Source organism: Urocitellus parryii, chromosome 14 (assembly GCF_045843805.1).
Source record: "Urocitellus parryii isolate mUroPar1 chromosome 14, mUroPar1.hap1, whole genome shotgun sequence".
NCBI lineage: Eukaryota > Metazoa > Chordata > Mammalia > Rodentia > Sciuridae > Urocitellus > Urocitellus parryii.
In genome coordinates this window covers 4,413,431-4,430,556 of record NC_135544.1, presented here as the reverse complement: position 1 = coordinate 4,430,556, position 17,126 = coordinate 4,413,431, and the positions used below count along the sequence as shown (strand labels likewise).

The following is a 17,126-nucleotide window of genomic DNA, read 5'->3' as shown; positions in this document are numbered from 1 at the left end:
AATGACATTGCTGGGTAACTGTTCAGTGTTTAGCAGAAGGAAAAGAAAAATATATCAAGGGAAGAACAAGGAGAGACAAACAGTGAATAAAATGAAGGTCCAGACAAGAGGGCATATGTATATCTAAAAAAGTAGCCAAATATCTCAATGTGAGTTCTGTGGCCAGAGTCTTAAATTCCACTAGACTATAAGCTGCATGAGGGCAATGATTTCTACATTTTGTCACTACCACATAACCAGTTAAGAACAGTGCCTGAGACATAGTAGGCACTTAATGTACTTTGATGAATGGAGACAAACAGGAAATAAAAAAAGAAAAATGAAATAGTAACATATAGAAACAATAATAAAAGTGGAGCCATGAGCATAAAAGTAGACATGTATGATTTAGTAGAAAGTTCAATAAACTCAGTGGACAAGGGTTATATCCTTGGTTCTCAGGAACTTCTAGACAAGCCATAACTTTTTAATGCTTTGATTATTTGATCTATAAAATATCTCTTCTTTCATGCTTTAAAAGGACACTATTAAGTGTTATTAAAAGAACAAGAGAAGGAGGAAGAACAAAGCTGCATGATTTAGGACTTAATGATTTTCTGGGAATGCATAAATGCTGGTATAATAAGTATACAAGCGATCAGCAGAGAAACCTGCATCAAGCACACTAAGAAAGGGAAACAAAAAAGAAGGACATGCAGTTAAATTGATCATGCCAACAAGAAGGTGGTGTACATTTTTGGTGGCTGGAGACTGTTTTTTTGTATGTATTTTGTGGCATATGCAAATACAAGTCAGTATTAAAATGCAATAAATAAAGTTATATATGAAAAGACAGGTGAAGATGCATTGGTATCTTAGGATGCAATGAAAGACTGACATGTGAAGCCAGAATGTCATAATTAGGACAGAAAGAATTAGAATTAGAGAGATTCAAAATATAATTGGGAAGGAAGAACAGGAAGAAGGCTGATCTGGGTATCACAAAGGAATATGGAGGAAAAAACAGAAGCAGAATGTACAGGAAAGAGGTGAGCCATATAGCCATCTGCTATCTATTAGGGAACAGCTCACCCTGGGCAACCCAAGCTGTTTTCAAAAGCAAGCTGAATATGGTATGGTTGATTGGATAAAGATGAAAAAAAGACCACCACTACAGAAAAATTTAATAAGAGAAAAACAGGAAGGTGAGAAAAAAAATTAATTTTGGTGATACGAACTATACACACTTTACTAGTGGTCCCATTTAAAGTACCTGTCTAATTGCTAGTCACTTAGACTTAAGTCTCCAGCTTTAACTCTCTGTAACAGGGATAAAATGTGTGTTTAAATTCTGGAAGGTAGGCTACTACTAATTTTCCATTTCTTTTAATTTTTTAGGTTAGTGACTTTTCATAGAAGAATTTTACTAATTAGTTCAGTTATTTAGTTCAAATTGAGAATCTTTCAGTTCCTTCCAATTTTTAATGTTTTAGACTATAAACAAACATTTAAAGTGCAGAAAAGTCATTTGAAATCACTTCCAAAACTCCTTCAAGTACAATCATGAGGCACTAGGAAAAGGATGAACTTGAACTAAAATGGTACTTTGAAACCAAAGGAAAGAAACTCTTTGGTATGTTCAGTCATGTTGATCTTTTGCACATGGTGGTAATTCATATTGTCACTGTGGTAATAATGGTTTACCATGAAACCTAATAAAAAGATTTAACACAAAGCAAAACAAATTTGGCCCAAGGTGAAAATACCAATATATTCTTGAATCTAAGAGTCTATTGTCAAGCTGGGTTTCCCATCCAGAAAACATTTTATTTCAAGATGGTACCACAGTTTCCTTGCTATACTCTAAACAATCATTTCTTTTAAATTTTTTAGTCTAAGTTTGCAACCTCCAAAAAGTGTCAGTCTTTTCCATATAAAAAGAGGGTAAGAAAAATTCTAAGGCCTAGCCAAAGAAAACAAATTAATGAGTTGGGTTGGGGAGTGTATAGTTCCATGGTAGAGTGCTTGTCTAGCATATACAAACTCCTGGTTCCATCCCAGCACCCTCCTCTCCTCTAAAATGGTCCAAATATTATGTGATTCAATGCAAATCAAAAATTTAATTAGTATCACAATAACATAATCTTTGTAGTGGTGAAAAGTTGCTAAACACACATAGAAAAACTTCAGAATAATATATATATATATATATATATATATATATATATATATATATATATATATATTTACACATACATATTTTCATCCAGTCATATGTTAGATTTCATAATAACTACATGTCTACATACATTAATGCAGTGAAAACATAAAACTATAGAATGAAAGAAATATTAATTTTGGAAAAGCCAGACATAGTCATTATACCTATAGGCAATTTAAAATGCTATGATTTGTACTTTTTTTAGTCTAATAAAGACAAAAAAACTTGTTGTAATTTAACAAGAGTCATTGAGGAAGGGAATAACTCTAGTATTTATAAAATGAAACTCTAATACAAGGAGATAGATTGGTTTGGGGACTAACACAGCAGACACAATTACTAGGATTGTCCCTCTTCTACTCTCTCAGGCTCCAGGATAAAGAAGAATCAATTAGCCCTCAACAGACATGACCTTGAAGGCCACAGCCCTATGTATAATATGCTGAATATGCTGAGACAGAAGGAAAATGGAAAAGGAAGCATAAAGTCCTGAAACCATGGCAGAGCATGTTTCAGATATGATAATGTCATTTAAAAACACAAATCGTGACAGCTTAGTTCATGTCAAAAACATGCAAGATGAGAGGACAGGCCCAGTTCTTTCTGCAACTGAGCAATACCTAATTGTAAAAAAAATATAATTCCGTTCTAAGCTTTTTAATTTTTTTGTTTTCCTTTATTTAATGGCTATAAGCTTTTAAAATAACAAAAATAACCAATTACAAGTTTCTGAAAGCAAAGCTGCCTAGACTAACCCCTACCCCCCACAAAAAAAAAATGAACTCATAATTTTTTTAAGGTACCAGTCTAAAAAAATAACAGTTTCCCACATAGAGTTTCCTATGGGCTTTAAAATGTTAACCAACTGTCTACTCCTAAGTTTTCAGGAGAAAACTATTTTTTCCAGACTGGTTATCTCTGATGGACTTCAGAATGCTACAGCTGTGTATCTGGCCAGAACTGGCCACGATGATGCTTTTAGGCAGCAGTAAATCTTATCCCCTTATTGCAAATGCCACAAAATCAATGCCCTGTCTTGGGGGCAGGGGGAAAGAAAGAAAAAGAAAAAGATATACCAGATGGAATGTACATGCTATTAAAACACTTAGAAGACTTTCCCTTTGAAACAATTCCTTAAAACTTCACAACTACTTTCTAACAAGGTCCTAGATCAGAAAAATATACTGCATATTTCTTTACATGATTTCATCAAATGACAAAATTGTATAATTTAGCTAAAGAGTTTTCCAAATAACCATCCTTTTTGAGGGGGTCGGGGGTAAGAGCTCATTCAACTGATCCAGGAATATTTTCATTAAAGACTTAGGTTGAAAATCATGAAGACAAAGAAGTAACCTTGTCTTCACGGTGAATTTTGCTTCCCTGTGCAGGATCTGCACTTGCTTTTTATAGCTTGTCATTTCATCTGGGTATTATTTCCCGGTCACTTTGCCAGGTGGGAAGAGGCAGAGAATGCAGTGATATCTGTCAGACCTTTAATGATGCTTCAGGGATTCCATAAAGATGCAAAGCAGTGTCTGCATAAGAAAGGTCTTCCTAATTACATCTGGGGGAAAAAAGAAGCTTCTTTTCAAGTCTTTGCCACCCAAATGTTGTGTGTGTAAAAAAGATCTTGAATCTTTTCAAGCACATAGCAAGTTCTCTCTGTCTTTCTGTAACACACTGCACTACTGCATACTGAACACAATGTCTGAAGGAGGTATTCTTTAGTCTTCATTATGATCTAGAGGGAAAACAGATAGGATATTGCATCACAGATTCTCTACCTTCAACTCTTTTACCTCTAAAAGATTTTTAAAGACATTTTTGAGAAAAAAAAATTCTCTGTTTTTTTACTTTTTTTCTTGTAAGTGAATATTCATCAATGGTAAAAAGTGATAGAGAATAAAAGTAAAAATATTAAAGGGGGGAAGCTATAAAAACTCCTCCCTTCTATATGTGATGTCTAGAATAATCTGACCTGTCATGGTTTCATCCTTTCAACTTTCCATTATAAAACTATCGCAATGCCCCACTGCAGATGGCATTATATTGTTCTGAATTGCTTTAAGAGCGTAGTCTCTTCACTCACACGTTATTAAACAGGCTGCTGCAACCTGGCAGGCTAAAATGACACATGTCTGAAAAAAATGATGTACTTCACTAATGGAACTTATACGTTAATGACTGCCAAGGAAGCTATTTAAATGTCTGATTACAGGAGACAAAACTAATCTGGGAAAATCCCTTCCTGCAGAATTGCAATGTGTCTTGAACAAAATAAAACTGCTCCTGATAAGTGCTCAGTAACCAAAAGTACAAATTGGGTGGGACAGCAATAGTGTCAGGCTAGGGAGAGCTGAGCACTATAAAGATCTACAGACTTGCTGCAGTTTGGGGAAGAAACAATGAAAACACAAAGGTCGGGAAGAAGTGGTGAGGGAATAGGAAGAAGAGATGGAGACAGGTAACAGGCAGTTTGGGGCTACTGGAGGGGAAGAGCAACTTTTAAAATTGGGAAAAGTAAAATGCCAAATAATGCTCATGGGTGTACGGAAGTTATATTCCTATTAAAAAATAAAGGACGGCCTGATGTTTTAATTTCTAAAAACATCAGAGATAAACTGAATTCAACTTAAATTCAAGCATGACCTTCTGATGCTGAAGTTCTGAATCCCAAATCCCAGATTTAACAATCCATCTAGCGGGAGCTGCTGTTAGAAAACTGATGAATACCAGGAGTTTATACAATTTTTTTTTCTTTTACTCATCTCTTCAATATTACCCTGAGCATGAGAGTCACATGATTTGCTCCAATAAAACCATGCAATTAAAACCCAAGAAGAAAGGAAGCAGCTACACACTGATTCTAGAGAACACCTCTTGGAAGCTGCATCCCACCCTTTATGCATCACCATCATCTCTCTCTCTGTCTCTCTACTTACAAAGTTTAGGAGCAGTTTGGAGATTAGTTTCTGTTGTTTGTGGCTGAGTTGCTGACTTGGGTGTTCTCACCTCGGGGTTCCGAGTGGTTGAAGGGAAGGGCGGTGCAGTGGATGGCAGGAAAGAAAAAGCAAAAATACGATTCTTCGGGGTTGGTGCTGCTGAAGGTTCAGAGGACCCAGCAGTGTTGCCAACTTGCACTGTAACTTGAACCTCAGTTTCAGATTGAGCCCTAGAGACAGGTGAAGTGTATGCCTTAGACGATACCCACACAGCTGAGGCAGCAGTTGGATCCAGAGAAATAATAGGGTCCTGGCCTAAGCCCCCAGGGTCAAGGTGAGTAGGAGAGTCATACTCAAATATCTTGTCCACAAATACCCACTTGAGGCCAGCAATGCAGAGGCAGAGGCTGACCAGGCAAGCCAGAATGGGGACAATGCAGATTTTCTCTGAGTTGAGGCAACCTCTCAGGCGCTCGGCTTCCAGGCACACACAGCAGGGCACGGCCAGGCCCACAAGTCCAGGGGTTCTCCCATCTTCAGTCTGGGTCTCTGGCATGTCTTCAGCTGCCGGAAGCCCGTCCAGAGATGGGTCTGCACTCAGCTGAGTGGAGGGGCTAGAGGACCTCACAGGAGGCACCTCAGACATGTCTGGGGAATAAATCTCCATCAGTTCACCTCCAGAAGGCCTGGCCTCTCTCACGGTCCATTACCATGCAGAGCCCCCCCCAACCAAATGAGACAGCATCTTAGAGGGGGAAATCGATAAGTCGTCCAAGTCCAAGGCCATTATCAAAAGCGAGAGGAGTTCAGTTGGAAGAATAGAGGAAAAAAAAGAAAAAGAAAAAAGAAAGAAAAGCTTTCTGGCAACTACAAAATAAAAGTAGATTGTAATAATTCTTTAGCTGTTGTTTCTGGGCCACTTTTCCAGTTCTTTTAAATGCTTCTGCAAACCATCCCGGCTGATCAGGAGGGGCCAAAAACAGAATCGGAGCCGATGATGGCTGGCTAATTAAGTAAACCAGTAGCCCAAACTGAAAGGCATGTGTCTCACCTCAAGCATCTGAAGCTGGTGTTTGCTGAGATGAAGAAAACAAGTGTCATGCAGGAGAAGTAAAAGCAAAAGCAGGACCAGCGGCGGCGGCGGCGGCGGCAGCAGCGGCGGCGGCAGGAGAGGCAGCAGTGACAGTAGCAACAGCATCCTGTTGTGTTAACGCGACGGCTGAAAGAGGCTGAATCATTACAGAGCAGCAGGTGCCTGCCCTCCGAGCATCACTGCAAACAGTAGCATCACAGAGGGATCTGAAGGAAAGCCTGCGGCCAGGAGGGGCGGTGACTCCCTTCCCCGCCCTGCCTCCACCCCCACCCCCCAACCACTCCTCTTTGTCCTTCTTGAGCGCTCACTTTCTTCCTCTGCAGTCTTCCTTCTTCATAGTCTCTTTCTCTTTTTTACCCCTCATCCCAAACTCGTCCTGTCTCTCTCCTCTCTCTCTCTCCTTCCTTCCTCTCTCTCTCTCTCTCTCTCTCTCTCTCTCTCTCTCTCTCTCTCTCCTCTCTCTCTCTCTCTTCCCACTCTCCCAGCCCCCACCCTCTATCCCCCACTCTGTGCTGCCGGCTGGTCTGAGTAAAATCAGTACTGTGCACCCAGCAACACAGGACTGCCAGTGACTTCCTATTTTATCCAATTAGGAGGAATAAAGGCCATCAAATCAAAGAGAAGCAGGCAGGCACCAGTTAAGCTTGGTCCCCATGCACACCTCCCCCCCTTTCCCTTTCTCTTTCTTGCTCTAGAAAAGCAGCCCCAGTCTTCCAACTCCCCCTGCCCCCCTTTTGCTTGCTCTCCCTCTTGCTGACTCTTTCCTTCACCTACTGTTGGGTCAGGAAAAGCCAGCGATCGATTCTAGCAATCTAACAAAGCTGGGATGGGGCGGGGGATATAGGTGGGAACTTATGGGTTGGACCTGAGGCTTGGCAAAGTCTGATATCTGATTCCTCCCCAGAGAGGTAAGCTTTTTCAACAGCAATTTCTTCCTGCCTGCTGCTGAGAGATAGCATTTGTTCCCCAGTCTACTCTAATAAGTTTTGTTCACCAGCAGGACTGTTATTACCTAATTTCAACCAACAGTTAGAAACATTGTTTTCTAACCATGGACAGCTCTGCCTTTAGCCCTTTCTATGATGACTGTGTCCGATGTGAAATTCAGAGTGTTAGAGGATGAGAAGTACTAAGGGAAGGAAGAGAAGCCCCTACATCCCCTTTCCTTAAATTTGCATTTCCCTTGTTCTATCCAGAGCAGGCTAAATTAATGTCAAGAGATTAGGACACACTGCTAAGTAACATAGGAGCAAGGGCTACTGCTTCATTTTTAAATTAGCCTTTCATTGTGACTCCACACTGCGGAGGTTTGAATTCCCTGGATGCTGTAATATATACCACATGTCCTCAGCTATAAAGGCACTGCAAGTATTGAGAACAGTTTTCAATACAACATGCCATTTGGGTTAGGTTTCAGGAGCTGTACCTTACAGTTTCTACGCTGTTTCCCCCCCCCTCCCTGTTAAACCAGTAGTCATTAAAAGATGAAAAGAAATGCAATGTCCTTAATGGAGAAGGCAGGCTCCTCAGAACATTCTGTTGCACATCTATGTGTGCTATATGCATCTGAACCTTAATCCACATTTCACTGAGACTGGACATCTGAATGGTTTCCAAGGAACCATTGTATTCACTTATGTCAATAGGAGTCTTAAAAAACTCTCTAAATCTATACTATATATCCATCAAATGAGTCCCAGAAGCCATAAAATTTGGAGCACAAGTCCTATGAAAATCTGCTTTAAGCACTTTATATTTTGTATAGCACAATTTCAACTCTTTTGAAATATGTTTAAGCTTCAAATGGCAGGAGATAAGAATATTATCATTTCCTTCAATATGAAATTACTCCACAGTTATAAAAGATTTCAAGGGTAGTAATATCTTAAACTGTATTTTCAGTATTATCACTAACAACAAAAGCTGGAATTAATTTGCATAATTGTAACCATAACTATGACAACCTTATGGACAAAATGAGTTATACTTAAGTTCAGCTCTCTATGACCTGCATCTATACACCAATAACCACATTTTAAAATCATTTCTATGCTCATTTTCTAGCTTTACCTGTTAATTTTAAAGTATTGAGAGCTCTCTTAATAAAGATTCTAGTGATGGACAGGAAATTTTATAGTACAGAAAATACTGGAGCATTATGATCTTAATTATCAATTATCAATTGGAATACTTACAATTATCATGTAAGTATTCCAAAGCAACATAAACAGGTAAAGGTTTAGGCTAAATTAGGATCATTTATAATTTGTTCAAAGATCACTCAATTTACATACATAGCAACTCTTCAATTCTGCCCCCAAACCAATATAACTCTCAAGTTTGATATTTTGACAGTTCATCTTGGGCATGGTCATCTAAATTTCAAAGACCAAAGTGGAGTTCCTCTAGCCCCAAGTCATACAGGTGAGAGAAGAAACCAAGAACAATAACCCAGAGATGTGAAAATCTGTTATTAACTTGCACCAATCATAATTACCTCACCTTAATCATTATGAGCTAACATATTGCAGACTGGAGTTGTGGCTTAGTGATGGAGGGCTTGCCTAGCATTTGTGACATGCTGGGCTCGATTCTCAGCATCTCATATAAGCAAGTAAATAAAATAAAGGTCCATCAACAACTAAAAGAATGCATTTTTAAAAAAGTTAAAAAAAAAACGAGTTAAATATTGAACAGACATAATAAGCTAGGGAATGTTGCTCTAGTTGTCATATTAAAAACCAAAGAAAGACAACATGTTATATAAAGGCAAGAGCAAAATATCAGAGATAGTGTCTTAAGGTCTGCTACAACTATTCCTTGCCCTGGACTACACAAATCAAACTTTGGGATGAGTGTGCTTGCTCCCTGGGAATGGATTTCATGAACTCTGTGACATGTTGGCACTGAGATCAGCTTGCAGAGAGTCAGTTTCCTATAAAATTGTTTTCTTCTACTAAATTGGAAGATGAATGTAACTGGGGAAAGGGAGTGGGACAGGAGGTGAAGAATAAAAGGAATTCTCCATTAGTTCTACCCTGGGGACTAGGAGCCAAAAGTTACCTTTATCCCTTCATCAAATCTACAGCAATAAGTACACGAGGAAGGGTAGCATACATGGGGTTATAGGTCAGAATTGCCTTTGGATGAAACATACACATGTCCATAGGAAGAACTATAGAACAAACTATATTTAACCCTTAAAGTTCCACTGTAATAAACCCCAGGAACACCCATATTTCCATGTCCTCTTAAAAAACATGAAAAGAGACAATCTTTTTACTACCTTTTTAAAACCTTCTATTACCACCTTTTTCATAATAAAAGCTACATTTATTTGAGCTCTACCTATGTGCCTGGCACTCTCCTAAGTTCATAGCATACATTATTTCTGATCTTTGCTAATACTATATAGTCCTTATTACCTTGAAAATAAAGAGACATGGGCTCAGGAAATTTAGGTAATTTAGCCATGAAGTAAATGAATAAATAAAGAGCCAAGATCTGAAGAAGGCCTGACTCATGCTATTTATGCTGAAAAACACTGATTTTTTTCAATCAAAACAGTATGTCTATTATGTATTCTTTACATTTCAATTCAATGAGAGAATAAGAGAACCAGAAAGAATAAACAACCAAACGTGAATTTTTTACCTTACTACAATTAACAAATTTAAAGGTGCCTAGTTTCCAAAACAAGAGCCTTCTAAAATTTTGCCTACTGGTTTCCAGAAGTGAGTTATAATGATTAAACATAGGCCATTTCAATATGATCTATTTTTAATTTAAATTAAATGAGCTCTTCCATGGTCTCAATTCTAGAACTCTTTTGGGGGAGCTATTTCAATTACACATTGCTGCAAAATAAACTGCCCTGAAATAGCTTAAAATAGCAATCTTTATTATGTCTCACTAGGCTGTTGATTTACTGGGTTCAGCTGAGTGGTTCTCTTGCCCCATTTGATGCCCGCTAGAGACATAATTTGGCCTGAACATTCAAGGTAGCTCACATATATGACTGGCAGCTGAAGCAGATGTCAGCTGGGAGCTCAACTGGAGGTGTCAAATGGCGGACAAGCATGTGGCTTCTCCATGTGGCTTAAGCTTTGCATAGCATGGTGGTTAGGTTCTGAAAGGAAGCATAGGCTTCCAGTCCTGATAAAGACTGCTGTGGAGTGCCACAAGTTATTTGCATTGCATCTTCTTTGTTAAATAATCACAGTGCCAGTCCAGACTCAGGACAGGAATACTAAATGTTGATGGAGAGAGTGACAAAGAGTTTGCTGCCACAACAGGGGAAGCAAATATATGTAAGCCAACCTGGGTCAAGAGGAGACATAATAATAGAATGGATTTGGAAGAAGCAGGTAAAATATACCTTGTATTTCTGATCCACATTCTTGATATTCCAGCTTCCTTGTAAGTCAGTTTCATTGAAAAAACAATCTTCTTATTGCATAAAAGAATACTTAAACTCCTCTTCTGCTTCAACCCAAGCTAGCTACTTACTTCTGCTTTCATTTTCAGAAGTATGTAGCACAGCTCCAGCAGATGAAAGGGCATTTGGGTTTGACCACATTATCCAAGTTTATTTTCTCTTTTGCATTTTTTTATTTTGCTCTTTGCAAAACTTCCTAAATTTTATCACTTAAAAAAGATAGAATTTATTTCATGGTATATAATATAGAATGATGATAGCAGTAATTTCATTTTTTAAGATAACTAGGTATAAATGGTAATTTATATATTTTTTTGCCAATGAAATATGAAATCATGATTTTCACAAGAAAGCTCCAAAGCCCAAAGGAAATTTTAAAAACTTGCTGTTCTATCAGAGCATCAAGTACCAAAATGGATCTGTTAGGCTCTTCCCACCAATCCAAAACACCCCCTCAGCCTCCACGGAGCCCTTCCTAATCTTCCAAGTCATGGGTTATCTCACTGCACTATTATTGGGGCATATTTTAACTGTCATGTATAATTATTGAATAATATCTTATAAAGATACTGACATCTTCTTGATACTAACAATTGGGACTATCAACTTCTGCTTGTCCTAAATCTAGAGCTGTGTTGGCAATTCAACACACATATTTTGCTTGGTTTTATTTTTAATTGAGATTGAATTAAAAATCCATAGATTATTGTGCCCCTAACATATTGGTAGACTTTTTCATATCCATCTATCTAAAATATCATCTGTACTTTCTTTCATATGTTCAACCTTTTAATGTCTAGTTCAAATACTTGTTTCTCAAATATGCTTTGATTGTTCCAAAATATGCTTGATGTGAATTTAACCTGTTCTAGTGAAACACTGTCATTCCAATGATGTCATAACAGATGGACAGAAGTTTTGGAATAAACCAATATTTAATTGTTTTTCTGTATTTCTGTCCCAACCAAACAAAAAAGTTATCTGAGGGCAAACTCAATCCATATGCTGTTTGATATTTTTCTGCATTATTGACAATGCTAAATGAGTGAGACGAAAGTCATTTCTATTGGGCAGGTATTAGGTATTTTCTGCCCACTTTGAGGAGAAATCAAGACTCTATGTTTTATCCTTATCCACTTAAAAAGTTCTTAGAGAAGACAATTTTACTTAATTTTAAGAATTATTTTGTGAGATGTTGTATCGAATGCTTGATATTGATTGAAGGTGCTTCTGTGTTCTCATTTTGTAACATGATGACCAACTGGCTCTGGCACATTTTGTTCTTTATGATTCTTTGCAACTCAAGATTCAGTAAATTATCTCAAAGATGTGGATGTGAGAACTTCATATAGAAAAATATTTTATTGTATATAATGTTATGGTGAGTTTACATTTATATTTGCTTTGAAAGAACCTATTAATTTTTTACTTCCCATGAGTAAAATATTTAGTTATAATACCAACTCACTTTGTCTTTTGTTTTTTTAAGATTTTATTTTGACCTTTTCTTTTGAATTGACATAGAATTTTACATATATGATAGTTCAAAACATATGCAATGTATAGTGATTAAAATAGAAATAATTAGCTTTTCTATCTGCTTATATCTTTGAAAGACAGTTTATTTATAATTTTATATCACCTGTCTTTTAAAATCACACATTTTAAAACTCAATGAAGGTAAGGGTCATGCAGCATTATGATAGATGCCATTGGGCTGTTCACCTCAAAATGATTAATTTTATGGTGTGTGACTTTCAACTCACTGGAAAAGATTACAGTGGATCCTCATTATGGTTTTCCCTTCTTTAACACTAAATTTTAAATGGAAAATGTGTTATATATGACTAGTTTTACTAGTGTTTTGCACTAAAATAATGAAATTTGGTAATGTGTAAGTTGCCTTTTCAATGGGAAAGACAAAGACAGGGCTGGGTTTGTGGCTTAATGGTAGAGAGCTTGCCTAGCAGGTGCAAGGATCTGGGTTCAATCCCAACACACACACACACACACACACACACACACACACACACACATTGGGTGGTGCAATGTTGAAGACTTATTCTGTTCTATTTTATTTGCTTAAAATATAATTCCACTCTGCCTAACTCCATCCCCTTCCTCTATTTAGGATCTACCACAAGTATGAGCAAAAGCTGTGAGGAAAACGGCAGTTATACTGTATCATCTGTATTTGCTACACATGCTGCTTTTTATCAAATGGGTGATGACTACCACCAGAACATCAGCTCCACAAGGACAAGCACTTGTGTCTGTTTCCACTGATATAACAAGGGAGGTACACAGATGGCACTTAAAAGGCATTTACTGAATGAATGCATCAGTATGAAAACACCACCGAAGAGGGATGTATAAACTATGAGAAAACATTTTCAATACATATGTATTGCAGACAGTTTTACTTGTGTGAGCAAATGCAAATAATTTTAGATTATGGTGTTTTGGGAGGCAAGTGAGGGGAGAGATGGGGAGGAAGAGGAAAAACCAAAAGAAAAATTATAGTGTCTAGTGTGATGTTATTAATGTTCATATACACCATCTACTACAGCAATATATGTGCGATTAGTTATCTCAAACAAATATCTTCACTTTTATTAATATGCACTATTATAGTTAAGTTCAAGACACAGCTAACAGAGATTCTGTGCTTGTTTGTTTTTTTCTTCAAGTCCTATGGCAAATGTAACAAACCTAATTTAACAACAACAACAACAATAAAAAAAAAAAAAAAAAAAAACAATACGGCTGGGTATGGTGGTGCTCTTACAGGAGGATTGCAAATACAAAGCCAGTCTCAGCAACTTATCCAGGCCCTAAACAACTCAGCAAGAAACTATCTCTAAATACAAAAAAAAAAAAAAAAAAGGCTGGGGATGTGGCTCAGTGGTTGAGTGCCCCAGGGTTCCATCACCATTACAAAAACAGACAAACAAACAACAGAGGTACTTTCATGGGCTAGAAGAAATTTTTATTTAAAACAAGGGGAAAAGACCTCTAATAACCAATATCGGTTTAATACAAGTTCAGCAAAGTTTCAGAAAATCTAAGTAATTTGTTTGAGGCCAGCCTGGGCAACTTTTCTGTCACTACTTCCATGGATGATCTTTATAGAATTATGTCATTTTGATACTTTCAAGAGGACTGTTTCTACTCAAAAGACTCTATTCATCCAAATACAAAATAAAACCAAATCAAAAGGACTGGGCATGCAGCTCATTAGTAGAGCACTTAGGCATTAATATTTTATTTAAAGTTTGGTTGCTTGTCAGCTGATTCTATAAACCGATCCCCAAACTCACCCAGAAATGTAGTTTGCATATAGCACAGTATATCACTTATAGAAAGATGCTCTAGAAACACGCGTTAATTTGATTTTTAAATCTTCTGCTTAAAATAGAAACTGAGCATGAGATTATACACACATGAGTGCTGTTATGAATTACTCATAAGAATACAGGCAACTCTAGGGATTTTGAAACTTCACAGGTATGAAACAAACCCTCAAAACTTACCCAGAATAAAAAAGCTTGGGGAAAGAAATTACCTCAAGTGTTTTACTTTTAAACATGGTCCAAATTTCTAAACTTGAAAAGACTTCAGCCAGAAGAAGTATCTAATGATATAATTTTTCTCAAAGTCTACACAGTTTCTTCTCCCTGTTGCTGATCAAAATGAAAATATAAAGTTGCACCAAAGCAACGAGTGTGAGGGAGAAGGAATGAAAACATATGCAGTTTCCAGAAGTGATTTTGCATTCCAAGTGAGTCTCCTAACTGGCAGGCAACTTTGTTGTAAGGTCACAGCCTTATGATGCTTATAGAAACTGAAATATACCATTTAAAATGAAATGCCAGCCTCACATTTTTCTGCTGCTTCTCAGCCCAAGGGGTGGAAACTTTTCCTACATTGTTATAATTTTTATTACTTTAAAATATGAGTTAGAAAGTCATAAGATAAAAATATCTTAGGATTTGACCTCCAACTCAAACTTTTTATCATAAACCACACAAGATATTGCTATAATAATAACAGTTTAAGAATGATATATTTTCTATTTCAAAAATTAACTTGGAGCAATACTAATTTAATACTAAGACCAACTGAATTCTCAATAATAATTGATTTAAATTTTTCATGGGCTGAATTTTGAAGCTAAAACAGACCTTACTCATGAATTTAATTTTATGCAAGAAAAAGAAATCCCCAGCAGGTAATAACCTGCCTGAAATTATGTAGAAATTAATTTCAGAGTCAGGACAAGAATTTAGGTCTATGGGTCTTCCCTTTCAATTCATATCCACCAAAGACAGCTCCTTAGTTCTGTACTGCCAATAAAGGTAAACCCACTTGATTGGACAGTTTAGATTTTCTGTCACTACTGCCATGGATGATCTTTATAGAATTATCTCATTTTGATACTTTCAAGAGGACTGTTTCTATTCGAAAGATTATTCTATTTAATGCTCTCTTGACCGTTTATGGTCACGATTCTATTTAGTCCTCTTTCTGAAAAATATTCAGAAGCCCATAGTCATATGTAGACTTACTTATTCAATAGTACTTTAACAAACTAAGGCTCATGCCACACCAGGTATGGGCTACAGAACCCCCAAATTTTCACTGAGATCAGGCTGAGGATTAGTAATTACCTAAAAGACAAAAATATTCTGATTAGCTTGATTACCTACATGGCAGGGCATAAAATAAACTCTGAGGAAGTATAACTTCAGGGAGGCTGACTGTCACCTCAAAACCGAATCAGCTTATCATTATTGCAGTGGGTCAAATGCATACTATACTAAGAATTGTGATTATCTCAGAATTGGAGAGCCTGGGTTACTTTTATTTTTTATTTTTATGTTTTCAATTTGGAGAATTACCAGACTCGGTGGGACAAGGGAAGCAGTCATTGATTGTCAGGGACAGAAAAAAGAAAATGCTGATGACTGGATTATACTCTCAAAAATAATGACTAGAAAACTTCAGTTCCCAAAATTATGGATTATTCAAGAGAAACACATTATCTTTGCTGGCACAATCTATCACTGGCATATTTTTTTAACGTAGTAAGACATACATATCTGGCATACTGGGATATTTTGGGGTAAAATATCCTCAGGTAATATCAATTACTTGAAAGTCCATCAAAAAATAAAAAGTTGGTGGATACACCAATGAGTAGACAGTTGATAAAACAAATACAGGAAAATTGTAGCTGTAAAATTCAAATTGTTTACTGTCTAATTCATTCAAATATCAATAATAAAATGTTGGAAAATTTTTAAAAGGTATTTTCATGACAGTTTTGGGGCACAACTATATGAGAGAAAACACAGTAGTTTTAGCATAAAAATTCATTAGCTTTTGCCAAACAAAGAAAACAATCCACTTATTCCACATTTAGTAACCTACACTTGGTTACTTCCCTTCCTCTGCCACATCTCTCTCCTATGCCCACAACCGCCTTCTCCTACCATTTTCCTTTTAAGGAACTGACTTTTAAAAGAAAATTTAAAATTATAACACAGATAAACGATTCAGATAATTTGGACCATTATCTAATGGCAATGAAGTATCTTTATATGACAAACCATTAACTGCTACAGAAAATCTTAAGAGCTTTCTGCGCAACCCCACCCCCAGTACCATTTATTTATTGGAAAGGGACTGTCCTTAATGCTATATGTCAATCACTAGGGAACTAAAACATCTATGAATAATATGAACAGGGAAAAGGTTAAGTTTACACTACTGGCAAGATCAGAAGGGTTGGACGGTAGGCTTTAGGCTGTCAAAACAAATAGAACCCTTAGATTGTGCAGGGCATTCCCAGGCTGCAGGTACCTTTCCCAGGGGTCAAATGGTCAATGAACTCTGTGAAGCCAGAGGTTCTGAGGAGAACTGCCCCCATTTCCCACCCAGTTATGCATACAGATATTTTATATGGTATTAAATATATATGATGCAGTACAAAGCCCCTCTAAAAGCATCTGTATTTAAGTAAATCATATCACTGACAGCAAGAAGCATGCAGAGTAATTTAACCTAGCAGGAAAAGTACTTCTTTTACATATCACTGCAGTGCAGAGAGTTCTAACCATATGCTTCTTTTCTGCCTGCACATACTTCCCATAAGAAAGGAAAGGCTTAACTTAAATGATTCAAAATGCTTTTTAGACAGATTTCTAAAATGAAACATAAATCTAAAGAAGCACTTCTCAAACTCTTCCCCGAGGCTTAGTCATGACCTTAGTCACAAGAGGTCAGACAAATAAGCCATCCTCAGGTGACATCTTCTTAGGGTTAAACACCTAAATTTAACCCACTCTCCTGCATGTCCTTCCAAATGATATCAGTAAGCTGCTCACTGACATATATAAAAGGCTTCTAAAAGGTATCTATGTACAACTACATCACCCTCTTTCTTTT

At 36.9% G+C, this 17,126-nt stretch overlaps 2 protein-coding genes across 8 annotated transcripts in view; both read right to left on the bottom strand.

Annotated features, from left to right (window-relative positions):
• Nrg1 (neuregulin 1) overlaps positions 1-17,126 on the bottom strand; it is a 987,318-nt gene that overhangs the window by 104,782 nt on the left and 865,410 nt on the right. For 5 of the 7 annotated variants that reach the window (XM_026409434.2, XM_026409433.2, XM_026409435.2 and 2 more), the window contains exon 1: positions 5,146-5,812. The exons of the other annotated variants lie outside the window; for them this stretch is intronic. In XM_026409434.2, coding sequence (XP_026265219.2) covers positions 5,146-5,812 — 667 coding nt within the window. Of the gene's footprint in view, positions 1-5,145; positions 5,813-17,126 lie in introns of those variants that run through there. 7 annotated transcript variants of the gene reach the window in all.
• On the bottom strand, positions 6,155-6,343 carry LOC144250123 (uncharacterized). Its single transcript, XM_077792579.1, has one exon. The coding sequence runs from the start codon at positions 6,341-6,343 to the stop codon at positions 6,155-6,157; it is 189 nt and encodes a 62-aa protein (XP_077648705.1).